The 12,699-nt window shown below is 39.2% G+C and overlaps 3 protein-coding genes across 3 annotated transcripts; all 3 read right to left on the reverse strand.

Annotated features, from left to right (window-relative positions):
- Positions 1-297: 297 nt before the first annotated feature.
- LOC141780590 (uncharacterized) lies at positions 298-4,310 on the reverse strand. The gene is made up of 4 exons (XM_074655880.1): positions 4,051-4,310; positions 2,424-2,927; positions 2,220-2,339; positions 298-1,717 (listed from the first exon to the last, which is right to left on the reverse strand). The coding sequence occupies exons 1-4, from the start codon at positions 4,077-4,079 to the stop codon at positions 724-726; spliced, it is 1,647 nt and encodes a 548-aa protein (XP_074511981.1). The 5' UTR covers positions 4,080-4,310; the 3' UTR covers positions 298-723.
- A 2,340-nt stretch (positions 4,311-6,650) lies between these two features.
- On the reverse strand, positions 6,651-9,265 carry LOC141781542 (uncharacterized). Its single transcript, XM_074657362.1, has 4 exons — positions 9,256-9,265; positions 8,659-9,217; positions 8,454-8,573; positions 6,651-8,005 (listed from the first exon to the last, which is right to left on the reverse strand). Exons 1-4 carry the CDS (start codon positions 9,263-9,265, stop codon positions 7,042-7,044), a joined length of 1,653 nt encoding a protein of 550 aa, XP_074513463.1. The 3' UTR covers positions 6,651-7,041.
- Positions 9,266-9,470: 205 nt separating this feature from the next.
- On the reverse strand, positions 9,471-10,397 carry LOC141781627 (apolipoprotein L2-like). Its single transcript, XM_074657470.1, has one exon. It carries the CDS (start codon positions 10,320-10,322, stop codon positions 9,471-9,473), a length of 852 nt encoding a protein of 283 aa, XP_074513571.1. The 5' UTR covers positions 10,323-10,397.
- Positions 10,398-12,699: the final 2,302 nt, after the last annotated feature.

The raw sequence follows: 12,699 nt of genomic DNA on the forward strand, positions 1-12,699 counted from the left end.
TTAATAGTGGTATATTCCTTGGAGAAGTCAACATTACCAAGAATAAATGCTCTAATAAATACATAAGGAATAAAGTATACAAGCTGTAACTCTGCCTCCAGGAAGATTCTTTTGTGCTTAACTTTATGGAGAAATTAATTGGCAGAAAATTTGGGTAGTTGGGGACAAAAGAAGTTTCCTTTAGAATTTTGCACCTCATATATTCAGCAAAATAGACATTGGAGATATTTAGAATTGATATTGAGTAACACAGCATGCAGCTTTGTTCTGTACGGAAGACCTGAAGAAAACAAAACATTTACTTTTTAAAATTGTATTTATTTTTGTGCAAGAGAAATGGCGGACTGAATTATACAAACATAATGAAGATCATACAGATTGTACAGAATGTATTGTGCATAAAATGTTTTGCTCTAATTATATTTTGATATGACAGTGATTGCAACTCTAGGATTAAAATAGTAATTATATTTTTCAGTTACATTTATCATCAGGTAAAGTGCTAAATGACAGTGCGTTATGTTTTGAAGCAGGTTTAGCGATACATTGGTTTATGCCATGAGAATTACAGCTGATTAAAAATTCCTCAAAGATAGATATTAATCATGTTTGATGCTGAACAGTGAGCTGTAAGCAAAGTTTAAATGGATCTCATATCTGATCAAAGTGTCAGAGTTGGTATTGTCTCTGAGCACTACTGTATTACATAAGAACTTTCCTCTTTCACTTTTCATCCACCTCATCAAATGGAATTTCCATTTCTGTTTCTCCGAGTTTCTTCATCTCCCTCTCTGGATAAAATGGCGTCTCCAGGACAGCTTTGTTTTCATCTGATGTCAGCTGACCGTCGCACAGGAAGTCATGGATCTTCTGCCATGAGTCAATCTCTGAACGCCAGAGTGTAGCTCTGGCTCTGATGAACTGAGAGAATTCAGTCTCGCTGCCTTTGGCCAGACTGATGCTGTCTGCACAGATGAAGTAGACATCCATGCCGAGGAAGAGAGCGTTGAGCCCGATGGCATAAGCTTTGGCTGACTTGGAGAGGGCAAGAGGCCCTTTGGATGCTGCCCGACCAATCTCTGGGATATCTGCCGCCACCCTGGGCATGTTACGTAATGCTTTTCCTTCCTGCACTGCCACTTTGCCAGCACTTACAGCCAGCTCCTCAGTTTTTAACATCTTAAGAGCTGCCGCGGCATCAACAAACTCATCGATAGTCTTCCTAATACCCTGAACTTTACGAAGCACCTTGCCTACTCCCACAACCACATCTATCTGGCTCGTTTCCCTTTTGGTGACCTCCTCCAGACAATCCTGGAGACACTGCACATCCTCCATGAAGCTCTGGAAGGTCTCACTGGCTTTGCTTTGATGATGACGGTTCACGAAAATCTCTGTGACAGTGGTGACGATACTGTTGACTCCGCTGGTGATTCCCAGCCCCAACCCAGTCATTGTCAGAACTAGAGACACTCCAGCTGTTACAGGAATTAATGCCAAACCAACGATGGAAAGCACACCTCCAGCTGCCCCCACTGAGCTGCCTGCCACACTGGAGATCTTTGCCCCCTTATTCATCCTGTCCAGCTGAACAGCATTCTCCTCCAGGTCTTCTAGAAACTGCAGCATCCTGGGCTTTCGCTCACTGAACTTACTGATGAAGCCAGAACATGGTTCTTCCTGAAACAGGAACACCGTCCGGAAGCTCTGGTTCATCCTGTCAAGAGAAAAGAGGAAATTAAGAAAGACTAAATAAGATGGCACATCTCAAAAGGTTAATATGTTACTTTAAAATTCTGTATGAAAATATTAGATTTGGGATCTGGTTTTCTTTTTTGGATCCACATAAAACTGAAATAAGCAGAAGGGCTACAATATTTCATAAAATAAATTACAAATTATATTGAGGTATTAACAGCTGGACAAGAACATTAACCCAAGGATCCACTCATTTCTGAGTGCTTATAGAAATCATGGAAAATCAGGTTTATGTCATTTGAGTTATGAATTATAATAATTTTGCCTCTAATTTCCTTTAGTTGCAGTAAATTGAGTCTACAGTCATGCTGCCGTGTCTCCAGCTCCTCAACTTTGCATTTTTTTCTGTTTTTATTTATTTATTTTTTTATTTTATTTCGATTTACTTTTTATACATATTTGCATTTTACAGCTGCTTCTTTGATATTTGGGGCCAATAAACATAAATGTCTAATGCTTACCTGATTTCATTAAGCTGATTAATGTGATGAAGCATCCTTTGTATGTCATCTTCAGACAAATCCACATCGAGGTCTACCAGAGTTTCGTCGTTCATATTCAGGCAAAAGTCACTGAAGGAGCTGTGAAAGACACAAATTATAATGTTTTTATTAGATGTCTATTTTGCAAAATGTGCATATTACTTTGATGAAATGTTTCTTTACCTTTTCTCTAACGTCTCACAGATTGTCCGGGTGGTCTTGATGTATCTGTCCAGCTGATATGACAGAACTTCCACATTCTGAAGTTTGGGAAGGAAGAAGACACTTGCATCTCTTTTAAACTCGACGAGGAGAGGGCAGATTTCCCGTGCAGCAGTGATGACAACCTGAACTTGTTCGAGGCTGATCCCTTCTGGCAAATGTAACGCCTGGTTCTCCTCCATGAACACATGGAGTGAGGTGACCGCCAGATTCTCCACTGCATCCAGGAAGCTGTGGAGCTTCTCCAGGCCACTCAGAGTGTCCTTCAGCACAGCAGCCAGCTCCTTCTCCAGCTCTGCACATCTGTTGTCAGCAGACACCTTGCTCTTCATAGATTCCAAAATTTTGGTCTCCTTCTCCCTCCCAAGCATCCATTCAGGGCTCCTCTCACAGAACTCTCTCACTGTGTCGATGTAGATGAGGGTATCTGTGGTGTAGCAGCACAAGGCCTTCTGTAGTTCTTTTCTGAAACACAAAACATCATCCAGTTTGTGAGATTTCAAAACAAATTCAAACTGAACTGTTGTTGTGGAGTGGCAGGAAGCTGCGTCACACAGCTTCATTTTATCTTCATCAAAATATCAATAAAAAAACAACAAAACGACCACAAAGAGACACTAAATGAGACACTAATAAGTACAATAAATAACTACAAAGAGTCACTAAACGACTACAAAGAAATGCAGAGACACCAAACAGCTACAAGGAGACACAAAGCAACTAAGAGACTCAAAAAGACAACAAAATGACTACAGAGACACTAAATGACTACAAACTAACATAAACTAATTGTCACACATATAGTATGTATGTATGCATGTATGTTTGTATGTTTGTATGACTAAAACATAACCAGAAGGCCCTCTTATATAGCGAGGCCTATATCGTCTACATACATCAGTGGTTCCCAACTTGGGGGTCAGGACCCCTCCAATGGGTCCCAAAAGATGAATCTGAGGGGTTGTAGGATGATCGGATGGCAAATCATAAAGAATACTTATACTTTGCAATTACATTTTTTTTCACATGCTCCTCTAATCTTGTGAAATAGGCTAATGGCTATAAAGACTATGATACTATTCAGATAAAACAGGACAAAAGTCATAATGCACAGGCATTTTTTGTTTGTCGTTGCATTTACAGGATTTGACCAGCGGATGTCGCCAGAGCACAAATGGTTTATCAGTTGAGTTCAAGGTTTTTTTTCCAACAATATTCCACTTTTTCTTTTAGGCACAATAATCTGCAATAGCCTATAATATATTTTAAATTACTTTACAGTGATGATTAATACAATAGGTTGACATACCAAAAGCCAAGAGGTTTGTACTTCTCTATTTGTTGCCTTTGTTTATAGGATACATTACTTTCTACATTTATTTAACACTAAAAAACAACCTCACATAAGGATGTAATTTAGGGTTAAAACCCACTCAAATCTTGGATTTATTTCACATGTTCATAACACACTGTGTATTGGAGTTTCAAAGATCTGTCTCCTAATAATACACATATTATTACTTTATTTGACACTCTGCTGTTACTACAGGCTTTTCTCTCTTATTCTGTGCAGATTTAAGCTCTTTACCTTGCAGCAGACATGTTTGTCTTCTCCATATGCTGTCTCCAGTTCCTTATCAGGTCCTCGTCTTATTATTAGGTCTATCTGCGTGGTTAAAATAAAAATAAAATAAAGATTGGACATCTGATTGTTTCCTATAGAGACAACCAACTCATGTGTTGGCTGAATCTGCTAAAATCACCAGTTTAGTTCAACTGTTCAGGTAGTTTGTTGACAAAACTTCAACAGTTGACGCAGTCTGGTTTCATTTTCCTTTCTCCACATCAGCAGGTTGAACCACCACCACACCCAAATAACTGTTTTTTTTACTAGGCTGAACCAATGAGCGCTGAACAGACTCAGCAGCACACCTTGGATGTATTAGCAGCACACCTAAAAGATGACAAATGCACTAAATATTTTTTTTATTCAGAAAAGATAAATAAAATTAACAATGCAGTTTGTGAAGATGAAAAAGACATTTTGCTATATGTAGATAATTTCTATCAGAAGTTATATGCTACTGAGACTGAAAATGTAGATAATATAAATAAGTTTCTTAAAGACATAGAAAAGAGCATTAAAGGCATTGATGACAGTTTTAAATTGATTTGCGACCAGAAAATTAGTTTAACAGAGGTACAAAAATATATTGACTCTCTTAAAGATAATACATCTCCTGGGAATGATGGATTGATAAGTGAATTTTATAAAGTATTTGGTAAGACATTAGCCACATTTTTAGTATCTGTGTTTGAGGAAGCCATAGAAAAAAGGAGAATTACCGCCAACTCTTCGACAAGGCCAAAAAACTATGTATTGAAAATTGGAGACCAATTAGTCTGCTAAATAACAATGCCAAAATATTTACATTGGTCTTTGCTCAAAGGTTAAAATTAGGATTTAATGATATTATTGATGGAGAGCAATCTGGGTTTATGCCAGGGAGAAATAAATGCAATAACATTAATACTGGCTATGGTTGACTACAATGAATACATATTGGACAACAGTTTTATTTTATTTGTAGATTTTTATGAAGCATTTGATACAATAAGCCACCAATCTATGTTTGGAGTAAATAAAAGCTTTGGATTTGGGACCCAATTTTTAAAAACTGTCCAAACATTCTATAAAGGATGCAACAGCTCTGTTAAAGTGGCACATGGTACGACTCCTAGATTTGATATTGGTCGAGGGATCAGGCAAGGTTGTCCCCTTAGCCCATTTCTAGTTCTTCTTGTTACACAAATGATGGCTGTATATATTAAAAAAGGTAAATTTCAAGGTATTGTGGCCTTAGGTAGAAAATGTAAAGTATCCCAACTGACGGACGATACAACGCTATTTTTGTCTAATAGATATGAGGTGGTCAAAGCAACTCGTATATTGAGGAATTTTATGCTGTGTCAGGTTTAAGAATGAACTTGGAATGTGACCTATCAGAAGTGAATGGTATCCCTGTGAAGACCACTGTTACGTACTTAGGTGTGGTTATTGATAAGAATGAAAAACTTCGCAGTAACCTAAATTTCAGCCCTATAATTGAACAAATAACTAAAAAGTTCAATATGTGGTTGATGAGAGATCTTTCATTGAATGGCAGAGTCCTACTGTCTAAAGCTGAAGGAATATCCCGGTCTATGTCTCCTTATCATTACCAATGCCTACCGAAATATACAAGAAATTGGATAAGATTTTATTTAATTTCATCTGGAGGAACAAATGTCATTATTTAAGGAAAGATATCCTTTGCAACACAAAAAGAAATGTCGGTCTACTAAGTTTTGAATCATTAAACAATACTTTCAAGGTGAAATGGTTAACCAATTTGATAAAAGAAAAAGAAAACATTTGGAATACCTTCCCTCAATATGTATTTAACTCAGTGGGTGGAATAAGATTTTTAATAAAATGTGATTACAATATTGATAAATTACCTGCAAAATTTGCAAATTTTCATAAACAAGCTCTGCTGAACTGGAAACTGATCTATAAACATAATTTTTCACCAACTACTTGCTACATTTGGAATAACAAGAATATTCAATACAAAAATAAATCATTATATTATGTAAAATGGGTCGACAATGGTATCGTATTGGTCAAACAACTTCTTAATGCTGATGGGCAGTTACTAGCGTACAATGAATTCCTTTCCAAATTTAATTAACCAGTTACTCCGAAAGAGTATGCAGTGGTGTTTGATGCTCTGCTGAGGAGTATGCTGCAACTTAGAGGTTCAGTAAGGGAGATTTCAATGTTGGATCCATTTAATAGTGGTATATTCCTTGGAGAAGTCAACATTACCAAGAATAAATGCTCTAATAAATACATAAGGAATTGCATACAAGCTGTAACTCTGCCTCCAGGAAGATTATTTTGGGCTTAACTTTATGGAGAAATTAATTGGCAGAAAATTTGGGTAGTTGGGGACAAATTCTGTCTCAATAATAAAGTTAAAGAAGCTTCCTTTAAAATTTTGCACCGCATTTATTCAGCAAAATACACATTGGAGAGATTTAGAATTGATATTGAGTAACACAGCATGCAGCTCTGTTCTGTACGGAAGACCTGAAAAAAACAAACCTTTTACTTTTTAAAATTGTATTTATTTTTGTGCAAGAGAAATGGCAGACTGAATTATACAAACATAATAATGAAGATCATACAGATTGTACAGAATGTATTGTGCATAAAATGTTTTGCTCTAATTATATTTTGATTTGACAGTGATTGCAACTCTAGGATTAAAATAGTAATTATATTTTTCAGTTACATTTATCATCAGGTAAAGCGCTAAATGACAGTGCGTTATGTTTTGAATCAGGTTTAGCGACACATTGGTTTATGCCGTGAGAATTAGCTGATTAAAACTTCCTCAAAGATAGATTGTAATGATGTTTAATGCTGAACAGTGAGCTGTAAGCAAAGTTTAAATGGATCTCATATCTGATCATAGTGTTAGAGTTGGTATTGTCTCTGAGCACTACTGTATTACACAAGAACTTTCCTCTTTCACTTTTCATCCACCTCATCAAATGGAATTTCCATTTCTGTTTCTCCGAGTTTCTTCATCTCCCTCTCTGGATAAAATGGCGTCTCCAGGACAGCTTTGTTTTGCTTTGATGTCAGCTGACCTTCACAAAGGAAGTCATGGATCTTCTGCCATGTGTCAATCTCTGAATGCCAGAGTGTAGCTCTGGCTCTGATGAACTGAGAGAATTTAGTCTCGCTGCCAGTGGCCAGACTGATGCTGTCTTTACAGATGAAGAAGACATCCATGCCGAGGAAGAGAGCGTTGAGCCCGATGAGACCGACTCTTGCTGACTTGGAGAGGACAAGAGGCGCTTTGGCTGCTGCCTGACCAATATCTGGGATATCTGCGGCAACCCTGGGCACGTTACGCAATGCTTTTCCTTCCTGCACTGCCACTCTGCCAGCACTTACAGCCAGCTCCTCAGTTTTTAAAATAGAAACTGAGGCAACATTAACAAGCCCAATGATAACTTTCCCAATAGCCCAAACGTTACCAGATACATTGTTCGTTTCCCTTTTGATGACCTCCTCCAGACAATCCTGGAGACACTGCACATCCTTCATGAATCTCTGGAAGGTCTCACTGGCTTTCTTTTGATGTGTATGGTTCACGCCAACCTCTGTGGCGGTGGTGACGACACTGTTGACTCCGCTGGTGATTCCCAGCCCCAACCCAGTCATTGTCAGAATTAGAGACGCTCCAGCTGTTACAGGAATTAATGCCAAACCAATGATGGAAAGCACACCTCCAGCTGCCCCCACCGAGCTGCCTGCCACACTGGAGATCTTTGCCCCCTTATTCATCCTGTCCAGCTGAACAGCATTCTCCTCCAGGTCTTCTAGAGACTGCAGCATCCTGGGCTTTCGCTCGCTGAACTCACTGATGAAGCCAGAACATGGTTGCTCCTGAAACAGGAACACCGTCCGGAAGCTCTGGTTCATCCTGATGAAGAGAAAAGAGGAAATTAATAAAGACTAAATAAGATGACACAACTCAAACGGTTAATATGTTGAAATATGCAGAAGTGACTACAATATTTAGTAAAATAAATTCAACTTATACTGAGGTATTAACAGCTGGACAAGAACCATAACCCAAGGATCCACTCATTTCTGAGTGCTTATAGAAATCATGGAAAATCAGGTTTGTGTCATTTGAGTTATGAATTATAATAATTATGCCTCTAATTTCTTTTAGTTGCAGTAAATTGAGTCTACACCCATGCTGCTGTGTCTCAAGCTCCTCAACGTTGCATTTCATTTTGTTATTTATTTTTGGTGCTTGATTTTCTTTTTTTACATATTTGTATTTCATTTTCATTGCCAACGGCTGCTTCTTTGACATTTGGGGCCAATAAACAATATAACCAATATAGATGGTTTACGCTTACCTGATTTCATCAAGCTGATTAATGTGATGAAGCATCCTTTGTATGTCATCTTCAGACAAATCCACATCGAGGTCTACCAGAGGTCTGGCGTTCATATTCAGGCAAAAGTCACTGAAGGAGCTGTGAAAGAATCACATTTTATTTTTTTATATTAGATGTCTATTTTGCAAAATGTGCATATTACTTTGATGAAATGTCTCTTTACCTTTTCTCTAACTTCTCACAGATTGTCTGGGTGGTCTGGATGTATCTGTTCAGCTGATATGACAGCACTTCCACATTCTGAAGTTTGGGAAGGAAGAAGACACTCTCATCTCTTTTAAACTCGACGAGGAGAGGGCAGATTTCCCGTGCAGCAGTGATGACAACCTGAACTTGTTCGAGGCTGATCCCTTCTGGCAAATGTAACCCCTGGTTCTCCTCCATGAACACATGGAGTGAGGTGACCGCCAGATTCTCTACTGCATCCAGGAAGCTGTGGAGCTTCTCCAGGCCTCCCAGAGTGTCTTTCAGCACAGCAGCCAGCTCCTTCTCCAGCTCTGCACGTCTGCTGTCTGCAGTCACCTTGCTCTTCATGGATTCCAAAATTGCGGTCTCCTTCTCCCTCCCAAGCATCCATTCAGGGCTCCTCTCACAGAACTCTCTCACTGTGTTGATGTAGATGAGGGTATCTGCGGTGTAGCGGCACAAGGCCTCCTGTAGTTCTTTTCTGAAAAACAAAACATCATCCAGTTTGTGAGATTTCAAAACAAATTCAAACTGAACTGTTGTTGTGGAGTGGCAGGAAGCTGCGTCAGAAAGCCTCTCTTCATCTTCATCAAAATATCAATGAAAGAACAACAAAACGACCACAAAGAGACACTAAATGAGACAATAATAAGTACAATAAATAACTACAAAGAGACACTAAATGACTACAAAGAAATGCAGAGACACCAAACAGCTACAAAGAGACACTAAACGACTACAAAGAGACATAAAACGACTACAAAGAGACACCAAATGACTGCAAATGACTCACTTCATCTCTCTCTCTGGATAAAATGGCGTCTCCAGGACAGCTTTGTTTTTCTTTGATGTCAGCTGACCTTTGCACAGGAAGTCATGGATCTTCTGCCATGAGTCCATTTCCGAACGCCAGAGTGCAGCTCTGGCTCTGATGAACTGAGAGAATTCAGTCTCGCTGCCTTTGGCCAGACTGATGCTGTCTTTACAGATGAAGAAGACATCCATGCCGAGGAAGAGAGCGTTGAGCCCGATGAAACCAGCTCTGGCTGACTTGGAGAGGGCAAGAGGCCCTTTGGCTGCTGCCTGACCAATATCTGGGATATCTGCAGCCACTCTGGGCATGTTACGTAATGCTTTTCCTTCCTGCACTGCCACTCTGCCAGCACTTACAGCCAGCTCCTCAGTTGTTAACATATAAGCAGAGACAGTATCAACAATCCCATCGATAGCCTTCCCAATAGCACAAACGTTACGAAGCACCGTGCCTACTCCCACAGCCACATCTATCTGGCTCGTTTCCCTTTTGGTGACCTCCACCAGACAATTCTGGAAACACTGCACATCCTCCATGAAGCTCTGTAAGGTCTCACTGGCTTTCTCTTTATGTTTACGGTTCACGACAACCTCTGTGGCGGTGGTGACGATACTGTTGACTCCGCTGGTAATTCCCAGCCCCACCCCAGTCATTGTCAGAGCTAGAGACACTCCAGCTGTTACAGGACCTAATGCCAAACCAACGATGGAAAGCACACCTCCAGCTGCCCCCACCGAGCTGCCTGCCACACTGGAGATCTTTGCCCCCATATTCATCCTGTCTTGCTGAACAGAATTCTCCTCCAGGTCTTCTAGAAACTGCAGCATCCTGGGCTTTCGCTCACTGAACTTCTTGATGAAGCCAGAACATGGTTCCTCCTGAAACAGGAACACCGTCCGGAAGCTCTGGTTCATCCTGATGAAGAGTAAAGAGGAAATTAAGAAAGACTAAATAAGATGACACATCTCAAAAGTTAGTTAGTTAGTGTTACTTTAAAATTCACAATGAAAATATTTTATTTGGTATCTGGTTTTCTTTGTTGGATCCACATAAAACTGAAATAAACATAAGTGACTACAATATTTAGTAAAATAAATTACAAATTATACTGAGGTATTAACAGCTGGACAAGAACCATAACCCAAGGATCCACTCATTTCTGAGTGCTTATAGAAATCATGGAAAATCAGGTTTATGTAATTTGAGTTATGAATTATAATAATTTAGCCTCTAATTTCCTTTAGTTGCAGTAAATTGGGTCTACAGCCATGCTGTCGTATCTTCAGCTCCTCAACTTTGCATTTTATCTTGTTCTATTTTGTTGTCTATTTTTGGTGCGTGATTTTCTTTTTATACATATTTGTATTCTATTTTCATTGCCAACGGCTGCTTCTTTGACATTTGGGGCCAATAAACAATATAACCAATATAGATGGTTAACGCTTACCTGATTTCATCAAGCTGATTGATGTGATGAAGCATCCTTTGTATGTCATCTTCAGACAAATCCACCACGAGGTCTACCAGAGTTTCGTCGTTCATATTCAGGCAAAAGTCACTGAAGGAGCTGTGAAAGACACAAATTATTATTTTTTTATATTAGATGTCTATTTTGCTAAATGTGCATATTGTTTTGATGAAATGTCTCTTTACCTTTTCTCTAACTTCTCACAGATTTTCTGGGTGGTCTTGATGTATCTGTCCAGCTGATATGACAGCACTTCCATATTTTGAAGTTTGGGAAGGAAGAAGACGCTTGCATCTCTTTTAAACTCGAGGAGGAGAGGACAGATTTTCCGTGCAGCCATGATGACAACCTGAACTTGCTCGAGGCTGATCCCTTCTGGCAAATGTAACCCCTGGTTCTCCTCCATGAACACATGGAGTGAGGTGACCGCCAGATTCTCTACTGCATCCAGGAAGCTGTGGAGCTTCTCCAGGCTTCTCAGAGTGTCCTTCAGCACAGCAGCCAGCTCCTTCTCCAGCTCTGCACGTCTTCTGTCAGCAGTCACGTTGCTCTTCATATATTCCAAAAAGGCCTCACCTTTGTTCTCTGACTGGGTAACGTGGCCGATGCTTAGGTCGATGCAGTCAGCCCTGTCTTTGATGTCCACCATCATGTTCAACTCTTTCTCCCTCCCAAGCATCCATTTAGGGCTCCTCTCACAGAACTCTCTCACTGTGTCGATGTAGATGAGGGTATCTGTGGTGTAGCGGCACAAGGCCTCCTGTAGTTCTTTTCTGAAACACAAAACATCATCCAGTTTGTGAGATTTCAAAACAAATTCAAACTGAACTGTTGTTGTGGAGTGGCAGGAAGCTGCGTCAGACAGCCTCATTTCATCTTCATCAAAATATCAATGAAAGAACAACAAAACGACCACAAAGAGACACTAAATGAGACACTAATAAGTACAATAAATAACTACAAAGAGACACTAAACTGCAAAAAAAAGACTCCAAAGAGACACTAAAAGACAACAAAATGACATACATACATACATACATGCATACTATATGTGTGACAATTAGTTTGTTAGTTTGTCATTTAGTCTCTGTAGTTTGTATGACTGAAACATAACCAGAAGGCCCTCTTATATATAGAGGCCTATATCGTCTACATACATCTGTGGTTCCCAACTTGGGGGTCAGGACCCCTCCAATGGGTCCCCAAAGATGAATCTGAGGGGTTGTAGGATGATCGGATGGCAAAGCATAAAGAATACTTATACTTTGCAATGACATTTTTTTTCACATGCTCCTCTAATTTTGTGAAATATGCTAATGGCTATAAAGACTATGATACTATTCAGATAAAACAGGTCAAAAGTCATAGTGCACAGACATTTTTTGTTTGTCGTTGCATTTACATGATTTGACCAGCAGATGTCGCCACAGCACAAATGGTTTATCAGTTTACAAGTTCAAGGTTTTTTTTTCAACATTATTCTACTTATTCTTTTAGGCACAATAATCTGCAATAGCCTATAATATATTTTAAATTATTTCACAGTGATGATTAATACAAGAAGTCGAACTTACCAACAGTCAAGAGGTTTGTACTTCTCTATTTGTTGCCTTTGTTTATAGGACACATTACTTTCTACATGTATTTAACCCTAAAAAACAACCTCACATAAGGATGTAATTTAGGGTTAAAACCCACTCAAATCTCGGATTTATTTCACATCTTCATAACACACT

Source organism: Sebastes fasciatus, chromosome 13 (genome assembly GCF_043250625.1).
Source record: "Sebastes fasciatus isolate fSebFas1 chromosome 13, fSebFas1.pri, whole genome shotgun sequence".
NCBI lineage: Eukaryota > Metazoa > Chordata > Actinopteri > Perciformes > Sebastidae > Sebastes > Sebastes fasciatus.

Bases quoted from the DNA above. Each gene is read 5' to 3' on its own strand.
- LOC141780590 (XM_074655880.1), bottom strand. From the start codon at position 4,079: ATGGAGAAGACAAACATGTCTGCTGCAAG. The intron at 2,928-4,050 runs GTAAAGAGCTTA...TTTGTGTTTCAG, and splicing joins ACAAACATGTCTGCTGCAAG to AAAAGAACTACAGAAGGCCT. The intron at 2,340-2,423 runs GTAAAGAAACAT...TGTCTTTCACAG, and splicing joins TGTGAGACGTTAGAGAAAAG to CTCCTTCAGTGACTTTTGCC.
- LOC141781542 (XM_074657362.1), bottom strand. The intron at 8,574-8,658 runs GTAAAGAGACAT...ATTCTTTCACAG, and splicing joins TGTGAGAAGTTAGAGAAAAG to CTCCTTCAGTGACTTTTGCC. The intron at 8,006-8,453 runs GTAAGCGTAAAC...TCTCTTCATCAG, and splicing joins AATCAGCTTGATGAAATCAG to GATGAACCAGAGCTTCCGGA.
- LOC141781627 (XM_074657470.1), bottom strand. From the start codon at position 10,322: ATGCTGCAGTTTCTAGAAGACCTGGAGGAGAATTCTGTTCAGCAAGAC.